Source organism: Thrips palmi, unplaced genomic scaffold, assembly GCF_012932325.1.
Source record: "Thrips palmi isolate BJ-2018 unplaced genomic scaffold, TpBJ-2018v1 HiC_scaffold_18, whole genome shotgun sequence".
NCBI classification, from domain to species: Eukaryota; Metazoa; Arthropoda; class Insecta; order Thysanoptera; family Thripidae; genus Thrips; species Thrips palmi.
This window is the reverse complement of record NW_023144627.1, coordinates 18,459,909-18,480,577: the sequence shown is the minus strand read 5'-3', so window position 1 is coordinate 18,480,577 and position 20,669 is coordinate 18,459,909. Positions and strand designations below refer to the sequence as shown.

General features: G+C 57.8%; 1 protein-coding gene across 1 annotated transcript in view; it reads right to left on the bottom strand.

Annotated features, from left to right (window-relative positions):
* The window catches only part of LOC117644755, a 103,768-nt gene extending 86,045 nt beyond the window's left edge, over positions 1–17,723 (bottom strand). The window contains exon 1 of the mRNA XM_034384370.1: positions 17,361–17,723. Coding sequence (XP_034240261.1) covers positions 17,361–17,723 — 363 coding nt within the window. The remainder of the gene's footprint in view (positions 1–17,360) is intronic.
* Between the last annotated feature and the right edge of the window lie 2,946 nt (positions 17,724–20,669).

Here is a 20,669-nt window from a genome sequence, read left to right as displayed (position 1 = left end):
CGTCTGTCTGTCTGTCTGTTCGCTTGCGTGGCCGTGCGGCGACAGGGGCGGCCGGCCGTCCCGCCTCGCAGGCGTGCGTTCGGGTTGCCTACCGGGCACGGCGTTCCTGCAGCAGGGTGGCTTGCTTGCAGTGCACTGCAGTGCCGCCAGCGGACGGCTCAACAGTGGTGTTGCCACGAGGGCGAGGGAGGGGTGGGGGTGGTGCCAGGCGCTTCAGCATGTGAAAGCGCAGGGCTGGGCGCGGGGGCGGATCTAGGGGCAAGGAGAAGGTGGAAATGTAGCTAAAGTCGCTGACTTTCAGGTGGAAAGTGCTAGATTTGTCCCACATTTTCGCCACCCTTGCGAGAGGGGAAAGAAGGGGGTGACCCCCCATTTACCCTCCTACCCTGAATCTCGCTCTCAAACCGGACTGACTTACGACGGGCGGTCGGAAAATCTCTCTTTGTGCGCGCCCCCTGTTGTTTTCAGGGGAAATTTTGAAACGGCGCGGGTCTCGGTTTGTTGTTGCTGCTGCTGCTCCACATAAAGCACCCCTTGAAGCAGAGTCCGGCCTCACAAATCCCGCGGCGGGCCGCGTGTTCGTCTGGCCCCTGTCACGGCCGACCAGTTTATTCACCCACATCACCGCCAAGACCGAAAAGAAATTTCGAGCGCCCCGCCCCGCCCCGCCCCGCCCCGCCCCGCCCCGCCCCGCCCCGCCCCGCCCCGCGCCGCCCTCTAATCCCAAGCTGACATCATAATGGAACTAACTGCTGCCGAGTGGCGAACTGTTCGTCGCGGCGCGTCGCGGCGCGGGTCGCGGAGTGCGGCTCGCCGCGTCACATATCTCAACGCCACCGGCTGACAAATAAAACCATCTGCATAAACTCAAGTTCAGATCAGAGACGCGGTGGACGCGACGGACGCGCGGGGCGCGGCTGCGTCATCGCTCAGGATTCCGAACTGTCGCTCTGTCTCTCTCGCGCCTGCACGGGACGCCCCATGAGTGCGAGAGAGACAGAGCGTCGAAGGCGGTGTTCGGAATCAGGGTGCAGCAGGCCAGTCCTGTGGAGCGATGCCCGCGCACAGCGCTCCGTCACTCGCTGTCTCTCTCTCCCTCTAGCGCCCCAGCGGGGTAGTGAGTGCGAGAGAGACAGCAACCGCCTACTCCTTCACCCCTTTGAACTTGACCGCCGCCACCCCCGTGTCGGTGAGCGGCCCGGGGGCGCGGGGCATCGCCACACTGGGAGTATCTCCGCGCTGTGCAACCCCCCCCCCCCCCCCCCCTGATCCCTCCACCCTAGCCGCCGTGGGTGGAGACGAGACTGACCGAGTCCAACAGGCTCATCGGCACGCCCGTGTTCGAATCCCCGCACCGCCGGAACATTTTCCGTATACTTTCAATCGTTCGGAGAGCAATCCACTGGTGGGGTCACACGTTTGAGTTCCATTTAGCGACTCAGGAGCACAAAACGCGTCCAGAGTTTCGGCCGCCTCTACCGGTCTTCTGGCCCACTGTGACGGGGTGAAATTAGCGATTCGGCACTCCGGGCAATCCGCTCAGTCCATAAAGCGTTCTTTTCTCTTTCCCCCGCAGAATGTCGGCAAAACGTATTTACGTCGGCGTGTCCGCGACAGCCGCGGCGTGCAACTCAAGCCGTCGGGGTGGCGCGGCTTAGGAGCGACAGACAAACGGCCCCTCTGCACACACTGCCCCGCCGGCCCCGCCGGCCGCGTCACACTGCTCTAGTAAAAACGATTCGCCGATATTTTACAAGTTTTTGACAGCCGGGACGGCTTTTCCATCCTTGTTGGTTGTGAGGCTAGCGCCGCCGGACACCTGGGCTGTTTTCTGTCCTGATTCCGCGCGCCTCATTTTACCGGGTTTGTCTGTCCTTTTCTATCTGCGCCGCCGCGTCAGTCGCCGCGAGAGGGCGCGCGCACTGCAGCGCCGCCGCTGCCACTGCCGCCGGTTGAATCTGACCGCGAGGTCATAATTTCAGAGGTTTGGTTCCGTTCCAGGCGACCGACACACACACACACACACACACACACCGATGTGGGTCCATTCCATAGCGCCCCCACCCGCGCAGTAAGTCGAAGAATTTTATCTGTCGCTCGTACTTTGCGATGCCACTGGATGTGGCCACAAAAATGGCACTGCACTTTCTGCTATGGTACAACAACAAAGTAAACGGGAGGCGATTTCATTTTATTTTTCGAGGCGTGCACTCCAATGTTGTACAGTGAAGATTCTCCATATTACGGTGAAAATGATCCACATTATGGTGAAAATCCTACATGAACACCTGCACTACTCGGGTACTCGTTCAAATTGTGACTGAGTATTTTTTGAGCAGGGCGTGTGGTGTGCGATCGGCAACCCGAAGCTGGATTCTTGTTTGCCGGCCACTTGTTTGCAAGCGTGCTGAGTCGATGGTGAAAGCAAGTTGGACTACGCCGCCCACCCCTTTCTGGCGCTAACTCACCCCCACCCTGTTTTTGCGGCTGATTTATGTGATTCTGGAATCATGGCCCCACGTAAAGGAGCGACGCCGACGGACTTATGTCAGTGCGAGTGCGATAGACTGCGCGCGGGGGTGGCGTGGCGTGGCACGGGCTTCTGGATATTTATTTTATACATCTGTTCCCTTTGATGTAATGTCCGCCATATATCGCTGGTCCGGTCTGGGGTCCAGTGCGCGCTCTTAGACCGACCCGGCCGCGTCCGCGTTCGGTTTGAGTCGTCGGACGGATTTCGAGGTGAAAGTGCAGAGTGTCGTTGTGCCCGGCACCACCACCACCGTGGCGTCGGTGGCGATGGAGGACGTCATGGGGCGCTGCCGCTACCGCCGCCGCCTGCGCCGCCGCCTCCGCCACCACCACCACCACCACCACCACCACCACCGCCGCAGCCGCCACTACTCCCTGCCTCGACACGGCCCGACCAGTGATTGACTGTCATCAGTCAAGTGTCGCCCAACTCACATCAGAAGTGGAGCAGGACTGGGAGGGGCCAACACGATAGAATCACGTGAAAAATGCGTCGCCGGGCCGCGTCGCCGACGTCCACAGCACGCGGCCCTGAGTGCTACCCTCGGAACGGACGGACGGACGGCCGCGCACGTCCGCCAAACTTTTGCTGCCAAATGTTTTCAGCAGCGGTGCTACACCGGCAATCCTTTAAAAACCTTAAAAGTTGTTTCATTAAAAATTGTAATTGCGTGAGACATCGTGGTTCGCACTAAATAGTGTGAGACTGTCTCACACTTGGATTGGTGTAACGTGTAACGTAAGCCCACCAGTTGGTACCCCTGATCTTCTCACTTTGTCTTGGCTATTTTATCCTTTTGTTTTGCATAAGGAAGCGATGCTCGGGTCTGGCATTGCGTCATGAAGTTCTGCTCAAGTTCGTCCCGTTGGGGACGAAAGACACAAAAACTTTCCCTCCCCTGCAAGAGTGTGTTAAATCTTGCGTGCATGACGCATTGCCTGATTGCCACTATAATTTTTGTCACATTTTATTGCATGCGGGGTGGCCCGCCCCGCGGATCGGAACCGCGCCTCCCGGAGGGTGGCCGAGGAGGAAAATAAATAAAAATAAGTACGACCTCGCGCGCGCGTTCACCGGGACGCGAACCTGCCACCTCCGGGTCCAGAGTCCGAGACGCTAGCCGCTCGGCTGTTGCGCCCTCATGCCCCGATTCGCGATCGGCGCATCCACCGGGCGCAGTGGCAGCACCGCGCAGCCTGCAGGCAATGAATACATAATTAAAGCGTGCAAACATTAGCCGTAATTTATGTTTTGGTTCGGCTCCTCGGAACGAACGCATTTGAAATGGGCGCGCCCGGTGTAGGGGTGGTGGCGGAATGAGAGAGAGAGAGAGAGAGAGAGAGAGAGAGAGAGAGAGAGAGAGAGAGACGGAGACAGACGAGGGGAGAAGGGGGAAGAAGCAGTATGTCGCAAGTCACCCATCCATCCTCGCCCAACTTTTCGTCCAATCGCGTGCGAATTTTTTGACGGCACTCCGGGACCGCAGGGAGCATCCTCGCCGTGCTGCTGACCTTGCGGCTTCCGCGCGAAAGAAAAAATCCCGGACACAGTTTTCCCGGCAATTCGCTAGCGCGGCAGTGCCGGCCAAGTTGAGGCACTTGTGAAAATCAGTTCCCTGTGTGCGCCACTTCGGGCCGCCTTGGCCGCGTGGCCGAGTTTCGACCGTATTAGTTGTACAAACGGAACACTCTCTCTCTCTCTCTCTCTCTCTCTCTCTCTCTCTCTCTCTCTCTCTCTCTCAGGACTGTCTTTTCCGCCCCCTTCCTTTTCTAATGGGCCGTAGGGGGTTGGTTGCGCTTGCCATGCATGCTGCTCCGAATTTGTCGCGTCTTCGTCGCGCGGTGCGTCCTGTCTGTCTGTCCGTCTGTCTGTCTGGTGTGGGCCGACGGCGGCGGCGGCGCGGGGTATAACTGTCGCGGGGAACACAGTATAGCACACTGATTATCACCACCGCAGCTTCCTGGGCGGCGGGGGAAAGGGGGGGGGGAAAGGGGAAGGGGGAGGGGCGACAGCTGGCCGGTGTGAGTGACTGCGACGCGCAGCTCGGCCGGGTGACGTGTGACGAAAGAGTGACGTAGTGCAGTGCCGTTTGGGCATTACCCGTATCGCTGGGCCGGCTGGGCCGCTGGGCCCACAGGCCGGCATGCAGGCCATAACTATAAATAAGGTCGTTACAGCGTTACAGTGACGCGGCGACACCCAGGCGTCGCCGTCCCTCGCCTGCAGTCCCCCGCTGCACCGTGCTGGCCCCTCTCTTTGATCTTGATTTAGGAGCACTGCAGCGGACCTATCTTACTACGGCTGGAGGCGTTTAATTAGCGGTGTGGTGGCGCGTCGCGACAATGCGGAGTCAATCGACCGTCGCACAGTGAATTCGCCAGAAGACGCGGCCGAAACTCTAGACGCGTTCGGTGCTCCAGAGTCGCTATACACAGGACTCAAAATCCATGTTTCGTTGAAAAATTGGAATGGATTGAAGTTGCATTTTTCCTGGTCTCTGCGTAAGTCTCCCGACCGCACGCTTAGCAAACGCCTCCATTGTGTTGTTGCGTGAAATTAGCATGTCGTTTGCGGCGCTATATCAGTGCGCACGCCCGCCCCCCTTTCCCCGTCGCCCTCCCCCTTTCCCCGTCGCCCTCCCCCTCCCCCTCCCCCCTCCCCCTCCCCGTGACGGTAAGGCTTCGGCGACTGGAGCCCGTGCGTAGGAGCCATCAATCGACACATCAAAACTCGGGAATGGCGTGGGGTGGGGCCGGCGTGGGCCTGCCACCCTCCCTGACGGTGACGCGACCCCTTCGCCGTACGTCACCCCGCAACCGCGGCACCGCGCGCCGCAGACCGAGTCCGAGAGTCTCGCTCTGTCTCTCTCGCACCCGCGGCGAGCCCCGTACAGGTGCGAGAGAGAGAGAGAGAGAGAGAGAGAGAGAGAGAGAGAGAGAGAGAGAGAGAGAGAGAGAGAGAGTCTCGGAATCAGTGCGCCAGCCGACTCGTCGCGCAGAACGGTGCCGCGTTTCTCGCTCTCTTTTTATTTTTCTCCCCGCCCCGCGATGTGGTGTTTCTGCGTCCAAGACCCGTCGACCGGACCGGCGAATTTGGGCCCGGCCTGCATGGAGCGACCCCCAGAGGGCCATCGCCCCCTCCCCCCCCCTCCACCGCACTGCACGGTGACACTGCCGCATGGCATTACCCGCTACCCCTGCCCCGCCCCGCCCCGTTCGGGCGGTAGGGGGAATTTACTAGTGCTAGCCGGCAATTTCGAAGATTGAGTGAGTGATATAAGGCAAGTTTATGACACGTTTCGAGCCCTGTGCAACCTCGATAAGACTGCAACTGCCTTTGTAGATGAGCTGCAGACTGATTCCTGGAGTCGCTTTTGACTCTTTCGCACACGAGGGTGCGAGAGGGGCGGAGCGACGAAAATGAGAATCAGTCTTCCGGACGCGGGCACGCGCGGACCGAAACTTGACCTGGGCGGACGGGAGATTCACGCAAAGCCCTTCTCTCTCGTCTGCGAGGCCGGCCGGGCCGTCGTCGTAAAGATACCCCACTGTAGGGCCCATGGCCCATCCCCCGCCACCGCGCGTGATGGAGCTCGTTGGGAGATTCGTGGGCCGAGTTAGCTATATTGTATGAAAATGGGGCGTCCGGTAGACGGCCAAGGGACCGGCCGTCATAAACATATCTACAGGTCAATACGGGGTGGGCGGCGCGGGGATGCACCTACACTATCAATCCAACCCCCTGCCTCAGCCATGGCATGCCAGCGACCCCTGCAGTCCTTTCGAATTACCCTCCCTATCGCCCAATTTAGTGCCCTTGCAGAGCGATTTTCATGCTCGAACCGAGAAACTACACAGGTGGCTGGGCGGTCGTCGAGGTGTTTGCAGCCCTCAATTTCAACAGAAATCAAACCATCTTCAAAAATACTGCCGAACCCCCAAGTGGGCGCGCTGGTCTCTCAAATTTGGGATTTTGTGGCCCCTCTACGCGCCGGCCGCAAGCAGCGCAAGCGGCGCTCAGACGCTAAACAAGATTCCAGGTCGTAACTCAGGCGATGCCCCTTTGACGGGCGGTGTTAACGACCGTTAACTCATCCCTAAAGACGTCTTTTAAGGCGCTGCGCGTTTAAATCAAAGCGCTGCTGTTTGCACACTGCCTGCAATTGGCCCTGTTTCCGAGAGTGCACACAGGGCCAGAAGACCGGCGTAGGCGGCGAAAACTCCTTGACGCGTTTTGAGCTCCAGAGTCGCTAAACAGGCCTCGAACCGAACGTGTGACCGCACCAATGGACTGCTCTCCGAACGAGGAACGTTCGGTTCAAGTCTCATTTAGCGACTCTGGAGCTCAAAACGCGTCCGGGGTTCTGACCGCCTCCGCCGGTCATCTGGCCCACTGCGGAGTGGCCGCGCCTGCCCCCTGGGCGCCGGGGCGTGGCGGCTGACATTGCTGTGACAGTGTGCAAACCGCAAGCGGCAACCGCAGCCGGCCTAGTGCTTGCACAGACAAGCTGCTGGCAGCCAGAGCTCAACTTAGGTCTTCTTCGAAGTGATTCCTCTCTCGCCAGCTCATCCATAGTAAGTCCAGCATCCAACATTCACTTGATCAACTCCGGGCTGGTGTGTGGAGTCTATTCTGGAACACCGTGAACATCGATTGGAGTGGAGGTGACAGCCCTTCGTCTTAGAGACTGTCAGCACGCTTGAAACCATGGAAAGTTTTTTAAGCCCAAGGTACGGATCTGCACCGCAAAGACAACGTCCGGGTTTCCCAGGTACCCTGAAAAAAAAAAAAAACAGGGCATTTTCCCAGGGTGCCCTGTTTTTCCAGGGTGCACCTGGGAAACCCGGACGTTGATTTTGCCTTGTATTTAATTCGTGATCCGAAGAATTAGTTCCTAGTGTTTTCTCTGTAAGTACAAATGCCTAAATACTTTGTTACAACAAGCTATTATTGTTTGTGATGCCTAAAATAGTTGGCATGGTTTGGAGAGAGAGTGGCGATTTCAATTCCCCCCTTCGCTCCTTGACCTTGGCTGGCCTTGGCCGTCCCGATGCCCTTTTGGGTGGCGCGGCGGCAAGGCGGGGAAGGCCCTGGAAAGGCTTGCACACACACACACACGCCGTTATTTATGCATCCTGAATGCGCGTCCGTCCGGGTCCGTCCGTCAGGCCGGCTACTTTATGCGCGCGGGGCTCATTGCCCGTGCGGCCACACTGTGCAGCATTTCATCCTCGCGTCACTCGCTGAGACGGACGGCCGAGGAGCCGAGCTGAGCCGCCGGACTGGTCGCGATCCAGTGGGCTGTACGAGCCGGCGGTCAACCCGCCGCGTGGCGCAGCCGGCCAAAACTCTACACGCGTTTTGAGCTCCGGAGGCACTTAGCAGGACTCTGACTGAGCGTGTGACCCCACCAGAAAAATAAAAAGTTGACTTTTCACTGAAGATCATCTCTTAGAGGCCAAGACTAGGCCGCTTGCCCCCGATGGCGGCTGCTGGCGGTTTTAGGGACCACCCAGGTTCGTCACTTCCGTTGCCGGTCGCCCTGCTTATCTGCGGCCCCGTGTGGCACACCGTGTGACGGCCGCGGCCTGTTCCTTGAGGAATCGCTCGTAACTCGTCCGTCACTGCATGAATACGCACTAAAAAGCGTCCGTAACTGATACCTGGGAGGGTAACGGCTGGCCTCGTGCGCCTATAATTTATACCCAACATCTTTATGGCCTTCTCATTATTTCGTAAAAACAATTCCTCAGAGCTGGCCTGCGCCCCGACGCCATGCGATATGATTCGCGGTGTCGCGTCGGCCTCGGCCACGGCCTCCGGGGGGGCTCGGGGGCCTCCGGGGGGGCTCCGGGGGGGCTCGGGGGCTCCAGGTTCGACGGGGGCACGCGACTCCCTTTACGGTGGTTTAAAAGTCCATAAAAACATGGAGTGCGTCTAAAAGGCTCATCGCCCTGTTGTCGTTATAAAAGCACAGTGTCCTTTAACTGTCGATAAATGAATATGTCGCGGCCGTTAAGTCCCACCGCAGGCCGCTTGATGGCCCGGCACGGCCCGGCCAGCTCATCCTTGCCGGTAGGCCAATCTATTTTATACACACTCTCGGGGTAGTTAAACGGGCCCGAAGGAGAAGCCCCGGCTCTAAAACGGGCGTAAACCACGGGGAAACTAGGTAACACCTTGGGTCGGCCTCACGGCAAAGCAACCTGCTTGACAAATGACGCCACCAGAGAATGAGCACATGCGCTGACAATAGACTCCCTGCCTTCTGCCACCTTGTGATTCGCCCGGCCGACAGTTTATTCGTTTTCTCTATATTTTTTTTCTCCCTCCCTTCTGCCTTCCATTATATTCTTTCCCTCTGGAAATCGTCATTTTCGTGTCGCCTGTTCTAATCAAGCGACTTGTCGATGCGGCCGCCTCAGCTGTCCAATCTTCCTTTCTCTGTCTCTCCGCCAATCTTCGGCCGACCTAAGCGGTTCCCGGCCGTGACAGAAACGGACGGATGCAGCGTAACGATTTGACTTCTTTTGTTGTCTCACTCCGGCGCCAGAGTTTTTAGGACCTTCCACTTGAAATTTGCACCTCGGACTTGTGGTTGTGGCTGTTGGATTGCACTGCTTTGCACGGAGGAAATTAAGTAAATGGTAATTGCCTCATCGCCACATTTTCATCCATTTTTTTTTTCGCCGTTTTTCTTGTGAATAATTTCGTGTCAATGTTGTCTTGTTGAATCGTCGCCGCGGTTGGCGCCCCACCCCACCCCACCCCACCCCGCCCCGCCCCGCCCCGCCCCGCCCCGCCACGGATGAGCCATCAGAGGACGACCGGGAAGAGCGTTGCGATGAAATCTCTTGTCAAATTCGCGGAGCGGCCCAAGATGAAAAAGGGAGGAAAATAATGATAAAAAGGAGGCCCTGGTAACGGAAACGCCAAAAAGTGTGACGGGGCGGCCCTGCGATGGCCCTGCCGCGTGACGGGACTCTGCGATCGGAATGCAGCAACGCGGTTTCGAATTTGGCGGGAAAATGAGACCTGATTGGGGACGCCAATATATAATGTTACGCTTGCTCGCGTCGGGTCAGACACTCGAGGACGACTTCGGCGGTGCATCGGCTCGGAGCCCAATACCGGCTGTGTACGGCCGGACAGGTACTTGATCAGGGACACTGCAATAAATACTTTCTGGGCGCGAGATGTCACTGCGACAAGCGCTTGTCCGTCTGTATACGGCAGCCTCACACACATACACGCGCGCGCGCGCACACACACACACACACACACACACCAGCGCGGGGCGCACACGGGCTTATCGCGGCATCGATATCAGCTTTTATTTGTGTAATGGATCGTCGCTTGTCCGCCTGCTGCCGTGTTTCGCACGTCCACGTTCACTTTGCGATTGCGATGCGTTCGATGCGCGCTGCAAGGACTGCACACTGCGGTTCAATTCCCCGTCATCTGCACCGTAAATCAAGACGGACCTTTCTTTGCCGAAGCTCCGCGCCGCGAAGCTCACCTTCACACTGAAAGCATTTGGACTTTTCGCGGAAAAGCCCTGGACGTATTTGGGTGAATGTGAGTTTTGTTCGTTCGAATTTCGCTTGAATGAGCTTTGGCGTCCGGACTGGACTCCCGGCGGGGTCGGCACCTCCGTCCGCAACTCGGTAGCCGTCAATAAACGCCGTGTCTGAGTAAGAGAACGGCGGGGCGGGGCGTACCGTCTTGAGGGGGTGGCCGCCACTGGCTACGGCCACAGACCGGGCTTTACTACGCCCCTTTTACGAGGCTCTGACGCCACGGCGTTGCCCCGGCACTGTTATGACGTACCTGCGCGAAGCACCTTGCCACAATGGTGTGTTGAGACGACCGGCCGGGGCGACCGACGCAGGGACCGCCAACAGGAGGAAGGGCGCACACACAGAGAGAGAGAGAGAGAGAGAGAGAGAGAGAGAGAGAGAGAGAGATGGAGAGAAGGGGGCAGAGAGAGGGGGCAGGGGTAAGGGACAGGCCCCTCGAAGGCGTATGCTCCAGGCTGCCTGCGCGCTTAGCGACTTGTCGCCTGAGGTTTCCTGGAATCAGTCCGCACCATACCTCTCCCCCCTCCCCCCTATTTCTCCAAAAGCCCCGCGGGGAATGCTGCCTGCATTGGTAGCGAGTGCAGGCAGGGCCTTAATGCAGCCAACGCATGAATAAGGCAACTACCGTGAGCGCGAAATTCGCGCCAAATTTCTCATAGCGTGCGCTTGTTTTTTTGAGTTGGTTCCTTCACCTGTTAAACGTGTTTTCTCACTGCCACGTGATGCAGTTCAGCTTGGCCTTCTTTCGCGTGTCCTCTGCACCGTAAGGGTCACTGTGCATGCACAGCATGCTGCTGGTTAGCTCATTCGGCTCATTCTCGGTCGGACCCCGAAACCCTGAACCCCGCGCGTCCCACACGGTGGAAGAACCGGGGCGAACCGGGACGAACCAAGGCAGGCCAGGAAGAGGAGACAGACTATATAGCCAGTGTTGTGATCCTTTCTCTGGCCTGTCACTGAGTTTTTGCGTCCACCCCTTCATCTCTCTTCTGTCTCCTGCCCCCACCTCCGGGCTAGACGGACATGGACTCGGACAGGGCGGTCCGCGATGCCCTGGCGATGCTCTGGCGAGGCAGGTGTGCACTAGCCGTGTTGTAAGACGAAATCGAATCGAACCAGGCCACATTCGATTCGATTTGAAAACGAAACAAAAATGTGCAATGTCCAAACCGAATTATTTTGGGCCAAACGAGCGCTCATTTGACCCCCCTTTTTAGCGAGGGGGTAATAACCACCTACGATATTTGGGGACACTAGATTTATAAAGGCAAGAGATTTCGCCGGGTTTCGTCCATTTTTAAATCTAAAATCCGCCTGTTTTTGGCCTTTTTGGGGAAAGATTTCGGATTTCCCAGAGATCTCTAGGGCTCCAGGGGACACAGGAATTTTCGAGTGGTTGAATGTTATAGAAAACCCACCGTGTCTTGATTTGGCCACAAACGCCAAATTGTGTTTCTCCTTCGGCCTCCTTCGATCTGAGAGTGCAATCCGAACAGGGTCGGGTTGGTGGGATGGCACGGGTCAGGGCGCAGCAGGCGCAGTGGTTTGTGTTCTCAGACGTATGGCTTATTTTGTCTGCGGGCCCTAGCCTCCCACAAGGGAGCCGACTAGTTTGGCGCCAAAAAGCACAACAGCGAAAAGGCTCGGCAAAAGAAAATGTTGGCGCGTGGTGTCCGCAAGTGATGAAGACCACATTTATCTTCTCCGGATTGCTGTTGAATAGAAGGCCTTCCGCTGCTGTCCGCTGTCTGTCCGGGGCCCGCTCAGCTGTTCGCACCTTGTGCTCCGTTTTGTGCCGCCGCTGTCCGAACCGTTGGTTGTCCGCTCGGCCGCCAGGCGGCGCTGGGCGCGCTGTCTGCCGCTGTCTGTTTTTACACGCCGTGTGTATGTGTGTGTGTGTGTGTGTGTGTTTGTGTGTGTGTGTGTGTGTGTGTGTGATCGTCTATTATTCTTGCGAAACAACAATAACAATTGGGAGGGCGGGGCGCGTGAGTGAGTGGTCAGCAGACGGCGGAGGGAAGGGCGGTGTAGGTGCGCGGAAAAGAGAGAGAGAGAGAGAGCGAGAGCAGGAGGGAGGGAGAGAGAGCGGTGCATTTGCTCAGCTTGACGTTGAAACAGTCACTCCGGAGCTCGACCTGGCCGTGGCCTAGCGACCTTTTTCGTTATCCGAAAGGGGGACCCCCGCGAACCCGCCTCTGCCCGAGCTGGCTGGCCCAGTGGGCTGGCCCCGCTCTAGCTAGACGCGCCGGCCAGACACGTCAAAATGGCACTGAGTGATTAACCTCGTCATACTGCGTCGCTCGCGTCGCGCCACCCACTGGAATAATTAATAGCCTCGCGTGTCCACTAGTCCGCGACACCTTCTTATGTCCTGACGGGCCTAGCCGGGCCCACAATGCCACACAAGGCCGGAACCGCGAACGAAACCGCCAACCAACGCCCCTTTTTCTCTATTTCAGCTGAAAAGGAAGTCCGAAACGTAGACGCCCTTGCTGTTGAAACGCCCATGCATTTGATGAAAATGCCATCAAGTTGTGATAATATTGTCATCGTTTGAAAGTGATGAAAATATCATCCACGATTTGGTCATAAAGCGACAACAAATTTTCCCAGTGCAGCAGTCACCTCCACTGATTGAGCGGTTACGTGATTTTTTGAACGCCCCGCAGCCGCCGCGGACGAGGCTGGCTGGGCCGCCGAGCCCCGCCATCGCCGCGCTATCGAAAACGCGTTTAGCCGTCTGGCTGTAAAGTAAAGTCGCCCGGGCAGATACGCAGCCCACACCACATAAATCAGGGGCGCCTCCCGGGTGGGTAGTGCCACGCGGTGCCAGGCAGTGCCACGCAGGCTGGCCGGTAGTGACGCCCGGATCCAGTGACAATGAGCATCCCGGAGCCTCCAGGAGCCCTCCCTCCCCCTCTACAGTGGGCCAGAAGACCGGTGGAGGCGGCCAAAACTCTAGACGCGTTTTGAGCTCTAGAGTCACTAAACAGGCCTCGAACCGAACGTGTGACCCCACCAATGGATTGCTCTCCGAACAAGGAATCCATTGGTGGGGTCAGACGTTCGGTTCCAGTCCCATTTAGCGACTCTGGAGCTCAAAGCGCGTCTAGAGTTTTGTCCGCCTCCGCCGGCCTTCTGGCCCACTGTGCCCTCCCCGCTGAAAGGGTGGCGGCCTGGGGGGGCCCGGCGGAGTGCGGGAGACAGGCCCTGCTGGACATGTGGGAGGGCGAAAGGAGTGAGCGGGCCTTCCATCTGACCTCAGGACCCAAGAGCTGGACGCTGACGAGTCCCGCACAGCAGTCTAATTCGCTCCTTCATCATCGTCACCATGGCAGGCCGGCCCGGCCCGGGGCCCCAGCCCTGCTCGGCGCCTGTCCGCAACCCTCCGTCGCCAGACCCGAATTATATACCTGCACCACCAGGGCGTGGAAAGGAAGGGGAAAGGAAAGGCACTGGTTGGAATTTCGCCCGTTTTTCGCGGGTCGCAGTTCGGTTTCGGAAACAGCGGGACCAAAAAGGTGCAGCGGTGCCCGGCCCGCGGGCAGTTCGCTTCGTCAGAACGGTTTTCAATTATCGACGCGCGGACCGGATTGGATGCCGGTGCGTCGCGTGGCGTCCAGAGTCGTTTTCGTCGCTCTGTCTCGCTCGCACTCACGGGACGTCCCTCATAGTTGACAGAGAGCGACGAAAACGACTCGCGAAATCAGTCCGCTGGAACGCGAACACCACTCGCTTTCCATATTCCCGCGGTTTTCACGGTCGCGGCGGGTGACTGATTCCGCCCCGGCAGCACACCGATTCCGAGAGTCGTTTTCGTCGCGATGCCTCTCTCGCACCTGCACGCGACGCCCCGTGGGTGCGGGAGAGACGGAGCGACGAAAACGACTCTCTGAATCAGTCGTCTGGTCGCAGGTCTGACCACACCGCTCCGCTGTGCTCCGCGCTCCGCGCTCCGCACCGCAGCGCCGTGGGCGGACGGCGCCCTGTCAACCCTTCCAGCTCCAGCCTGGACGGCCAGCCTTCCAGATCGCAGTCCTCGGAGGGTAGGCTGTCCCTCAGAGCCGCGCGGCGCCACGCCGGCCCCGCCGTCCTCGCCATCCTCGCCAGCCACGAGAACAAAGGACGCCGTCCCCCATCTGTCCTTCTGGTCCCTCCTCTCTCTCTCTCTCTCTCTCTCTCTCTCTCTCTCTCTCTCTCTCTCTCTCTCTCTCTCTCTCTCTCTCTCTCTCTCTCGGGCCTCGCCGCCGGCCCCACATTAACACGCTACTGGCCCTCACTAACACATTTTACTGTCAATTTCGCCCGGGATGCGACGGGGCACATGCCAGCCGGGAAGGATGGAAGACCGCCGAAGACCGAGTGGAAGCGCGCTGTGGCCGGCCGCTTTGGCCGGCCAATGTTTACTTTTTGACCTGGTTTTTCTTTCCTTTTTGAGTGTACTGGACGTACGATAGTTAGCAGCCCTTTGAAAGAGATCGAAAACTAGGTAGTGACTTCCTATTGTCATGTATATGGCTTAACCTGCCGATTTAGTAATCAATACTTTGCAATGGTGAAAAAACAATGTATCTCGTTTTTGTTCTTGACGGGCGATGCCTGAGAGCTCCCTTCTTGACGGAGCGGTGCTGTCTGTGATTGGCTGCTGACTAATTGATTGATGGAGTTGCATCGAGTCGAAGATGGATCCTCCTCACACGAGCACTGCTAATCTGGGCAGCCTGGATGGACGGAATGAGGACGTGTTACCTTTGGCTGGCCACTCACAGTGGGCCAGAAGACCGGTGAAGTTGGCCAAAACTCTAGACGCGTTTTGAGCTCCAGCGCTGAATAGGCCTCGGACCGAGCGTGTTACCCCACCGATGGATTCCTCGTTCGGAGAGCAATCCATTGGTGGGGTCACACGTTCGGTTCCAGTCCCATTTAGCGACCCTGGAGCTCAAAACGCGTCTAGAGTTTTGTCCGCCTCCACCGGTCTTCTGGCCCACTATGCCACTGCCGTGGAAATGGGATAAGTGAAACCCTTGGCTGGTTCAGTGTGAAAAGTGGGGCACGCGTCTGGTCACGGTGAGTCATAAGAAAACCCTTCCGGAAACAAAGTGTACACCTAACAGGCGATGTCTGACTTATGTGGTCATTGAGGCTCGCGTCACGTGGGAGGAGGATGGATGAGCGCCCCCCCCCCCCCCCCCCCCCTTCTCTCTCTCCCAGTGGCGTCGCTCCTTGCTGGCGCCACGCTCCCCCAGGCCGGATGAATTCGCAAAATTCACAACTGCGCGTCTCTGGCGCGTCTCTCCGTCCATTGTCGGGCAAACGTTAGCATGTGACGTCGTGTTGACGGGCCGCGCTCTCTCTCTCGCACTGCTCTCCCACTCTCCTTTGTCTCTCTCTGCCCTCATCGCCGCTGCAGGCCGAGAGTCGTCGCTCTGTCTCTCTCCCACTCACGGGGCGCCCCGTGTAGGCGCGAGAGAGACAGAGCGACTCTCAGTGTGCTGCCTTTTGTTTTGTCTTGGTTATCAGCGGCGATCTGGCGAATCTATGCCCCCATCTCCCTCTCGCTGCACCTCCCCTTCATGCGGTCCCCAAAAAAAGAGCAGCGGGGCCGCGACTTTTATCACTCTCTGTTTCACTCGTGGCGCGTCACGCGGGGGTGCGAGAGAGACGGGGCGACGAAATCGCCCAGCAGGCCAACACGGTGCTAATCAGACGCGCTACCGTGCCCAGCCACCTGCCATTGTCTCGTAATGAGAAGAAAGGGAAAGTACACTTCGATGGCAATCGACTCTGCACCTCGGAGGAGGGAATATGAATTTCGAGTCCCGAATTAATCGTGTCCTTGTCAATTAGGGGCTGTGTTCATGTTTCCGCCAAGATGATTTCACCACCGAAATTTATCGGACTGCTAGTCATTTAACACGAGGCCTTTGTTAGACGTACCTTACCTTGGTGCGAAATCGGTTCATGCAGAGCCGCTAAATGGAACTCGAACTCGAGTGACCCCACCAATGGATTGCTCTTCGAACGGGGAATCCATCGGTGGGGTCACACACGTTCGGTTCGGAGGCCTGTTTAGCGACTCTGGAGCTCAAAACGCGTGGAGAGTTTCGGCCGCCTGCGCGGGTCCTCTGGCCCACTGGTCGTTCTGCCGGTCCGAGTAGTGGCCTCAGCCCTGCCGGCTGGGACTCTCCCGCGGCGCTCCGCGGCGCTCCCGTCGCTCTCCGGGGCCCCGGACTGGACTGACTCTCCGGAGGGACAGCGGACGCCACCCTTTGTTTTCGCATGTTGAGCGGCGGGCTGTCTGTCAGGGGCAGCGCCGGCGGCGGCCAAGGCAGCCCGGGCGGCGTACGTGTGCCCGGCACGGCCGGCACACTGCCTCCCGCTCGTCCGTCCCATCGAGCAGCAGTCCGTCGCTCTGTCTCTCTCGCACTCACGGGGCGTCCCGGGTCGGTGCGAGAGAGACGGAGCGACGGCGCTCGGCATCGGCCTGCGCTCCTTGGCGCCAAGATGCGGACGGGCCGCCCCGCGGGACGCCGTGGACGCCCTGGACGCGGCGGGATGCGACGCCCGGTTACACCTAATTACGTTTCCGCTTCATTTGAGGCCACGTGACACGCGCCGGGACCGACGCGCCGAGACGCCCGGAGACGTCCGCGGCCGGACTCGATCGCGTTTTAGTTCCGTGTTCGTCTTTGCGTCCCTCGCGACACGTCCTTCCCCGTCCGTCCAGTAACTCGCGGCGACGTATGAGCATTTGGGTTTGTTTTTGCGTCAAAACGACGTTAATTGACGTCATTTGGAGGTGACTATACCTGAGGAAGTTTTTCGCTGTCGTTTGGAGACGGCCCCTCTGCCCCGAATAAATGAAGTCGGCGATTTGTGTGTGTGTGTGTGTGTGTGTGTGTGTGTGTGTGTGTGTGTGTGTGTGTGTCTCTGATTTCCGTTCGGCCTCTGCGTAGCCCTGTCTTACATTGGCGGTCGTCGTCTCTCTGCACTGCTCTTGCAAGCGGTGCTACAAGACCGCCCAAGTAATAAAGCTAATTTATCGAATTATATTTCACAGCCTGCGCTGCGCGGCTTGCGCTGGTCTGCGCGTATCGGCCTGCCATAAGGATGATCGCGTTCGGGCCGCTAATCCGGCGGCGAATATCATTTCCTCCCTTGCGCGCCTTGGCGAGTCGTTATGGGCCTTTTCCCTGGGCGACCGATGCATTTGCCGCTTACATCCGCGGGGCGATGGGAGAAGTTACCGATGAGCTAGCGGCCGCGCCGAAGGTTTTAACGCGCGGCCTAGTTAACCCCGGACATGAGTGCGTCAGCGTCAGACGGGGGAACGTGTGGATGCACTCTCTAATATGAAGAGTTTCCACCATGATGAGAATTTTCACCACCATGATGATGAGAATTTTCACCATGAGGGGAATTTTCACCATAATCATGATGAGAATTTTCACCACGATGAAGGGAATTTTCGCAATGATGAGAATTTTCGCAATGATAAGAATTTTTGCAATGATGAGAATTTTCACCATGATACGAATTTTCACCATGATTAGGGTTATTTTCACCATGATGAGTAAAAACATCACCAGGATGTGGATAAATTTCGCCATGATGTGGATAATTTTCATCATAATATGGACAGTCTTCACCATCAGACAGATAATTTTCACTATAATATGGAGAACCTACATTCACTGTGAGACTCGTAAGAGTGCAACGGGCCGGTGAGGACCTCTAATTGTGAAAGATCATGCAACAGTTAGATAAAGGGAGCGCGCACGACGTACGGGTCGCCGTGTGACAAGGCTGCGCTTTGCACTCGGGTCCGTGACAAAGTCTTGCGAACTAGGCGCCAGTTTTGAGGCAACTGTGCGCACGCGCTGCGCTGAATGGGCCAACGTTGCTTCAACGAGACCGAAAAGAATAGCACGCCAGCGGCGTACAACTGTGGCACGTGCTCCTGCGTGTTCGACGGCGATTGAACGTCGTAGTCCCCGGTGGAAAAGGACAACGCTCCACAGGTTCACGAATGCCTACGCCCCAGGCGGCGTAGCCCCGTGTGAGGTAGGCAACGTGCTCCACATGCGTGTTCGACGGGACTGCCTACGCCCCACGGCGTAGCCCCGGTGGAGGTGGCAACGTGCTCCACAGGGGTGTTCGACGGGACTGCCTACGCCCCAGGCGGCGTAGCCCCGGTGGAGGTAGGCAACGTGCTCCACAGGCGTGTTCGACGGGACTGCCTACGCCCCAGGCGGCGTAGCCCCGGTGGAGGTAGGCAACGTGCTCCACAGGGGTGTTCGACGGGACTGCCTACGCCCCAGGCGGCGTAGCCCCGGTGGAGGTAGGCAACGTGCTCCACAGGGGTGTTCGACGGGACTGCCTACGCCCCAGGCGGCGTAGCCCCGGTGGAGGTAGGCAACGTGCTCCACAGGGGTGTTCGACGGGACTGCCTACGCCCCAGGCGGCGTATTGGATACGTTTAAACTTCAATTTTGTTTGCGAGGTTGATTGTGGTGGATCTTTGGACGGCGTCCTTCGGTCCTTGCCGGCCGTGTCTGCCGCGCGGCATCCGTGTCAGGTGTAACAAGTCGCGCTCTCTTTAGTGTCAGGACGAGTCGGGCCCGTCCCGGCCCGTCCCGGGACGCCACTTCACCGTCAGATTAAGACTGACAGCGGCTGCAGTCCCGTCGCCGGCGTCGCCCCGCAGCATGTGTGTCGCGCGCTCGTCTCCATCGCCCTTTCGGCACCACTAACCCCTTTTTCTACGCGGCATCGGGAGGCTTCTGCGGACTGAGCGTCGTCTCTCTCGCCTTCATAGGGCGTCCCGCATAGGTGCGATAGAGACAGAACGACGAAAACGACTCTCGGACCTTAATTCGCTCTTTCATTCGCGCGGGGCCCCTCCACTCAGCAGAGGCCAAGTTGAGCTCCTTTCCAGCCTGCTGCTGCAGTTTGGGACAGGTGCGAGGACTGCGCAAAAAAGACAAACATTGCAGCGCTACTTGGGACACGGCACGGCATGGCCCGGAGCTGGACGGCCGCCTCTCCCTTTCCCCTCCCCCCTCCCCCCCCCCTCTCCTCCCTTCCCTTGGTTCGGCCGTGCGGGTTGACGGGGATTGTTCTTCCTCGCAGAAAGATACATGCAAATGCTCTGCGTCCTCGTCGTCGCTGGTGGTGAAATTCGAGGAATCGCACAGCGCACGGCGCAGCACAGCGCAGCACAGCGCCTTCGCTGCCACTGCTACTAATACTGTTGTCGTTGGGTCGGTCGCGTCGTGGCCGGGCCTTGTGCCGCACGCTACGTGCGCGCCTAGCGAGCCTCTCTCTCTCTCTCTCTCTCTCCCTCTCTCTCTCTCTCTCTCTCTCTCTCTCTCTCTCTCTCTCTCTCTCTCTCTCTCTCTCTCTCTCTCCCTCTCTCTCTCACAGCTTCCTGAAAATGTGAACCATATTCCCCCTTGGTTTCAGCATGCGATGTCACCAATTTGTGATCTTTTCAAAGCCCTGAAAATATACAGTGGCATCCCTGCTTCCAGTGCTGCGCGCACGATGAAAAACTATTAACTCGCCGCGAAAGAGGGCCTGATTGGCAGACTGGGGACAGTGACTCCACCTCTCTCTCTCTCTCTCTCTCTCTCTCTCTGGCCGTGCCCCGGGGAATGTCATTTCAGCAAATGGCCGGAAGGAGTAGGGCTTCGCTTCCGGCTGAAAAAGTTGGTGACATCTCGGCGTGACGGCGCGCGGCGGTCGTCAGACGAGACGAGCGGCGGAGAGACGTCCGAGTTCGGCTTCGCCTTCGGACAAGACGAGACGTCTAGCCAAGTCGAGAAGAAGAAGAAGAAGAAGAAGAAGAAGAAGAAGAAGAAGAAGAAGAAGAAGAAGAAGAAGAAGAAAAAAAAAGAAGAAGAAGAAGAAGAAAAATAATAAGAAGAGCAAGGAGAAGAGCAAGAAGAGGAGGAAGAAGTAGAAGACCCGCCGGCAGCATCGCACGGATGCCGTGCCTGTTATGACCTTCGACGGTAGCCATTTCATTTCTGAACGTCGCAGCGATACGTTCCCGTCGGTCACCGCGGCCAATTCCACTGACCACGTAGCACCGAGCGTAGTGGCAGCGAGCGTAGCGGCAGTGAGCGTAGCGGTTTGCCACGTTACCTCAGGACTGTATGGATGGGTCCACTGGCGGAGAGCGTAGAGCGAGCTCTCAATCTTGTACAGTGAAGATTCTCTATATTATGGTGAAAATGTTCCCTTTTATGGTGGATGGTGGTGCACCTGACTTCATAACATACCATTTAGAATTCACTGTTCATTATAGATATTTTGACGAATTTTTATGGCCTCGTCTGTTCAATTCTGCTCGAATCTTAAACTCGTTCCTTTGCCTGTGTTGCAGGTGAGTGCGAGCTGGCAGCCAAATTTGCGGAGTATCGTCAAGAAGGTTTGGCGCTCTCCACGTTCCGTGAGTATCGCAAACTGTCTCGCTTCTTTCGGCCTGAAGCGTCTGAAACGTCATGATAAATCGACTCATTTCAATCGCGCGAAGGGAATGAATGAAAAAG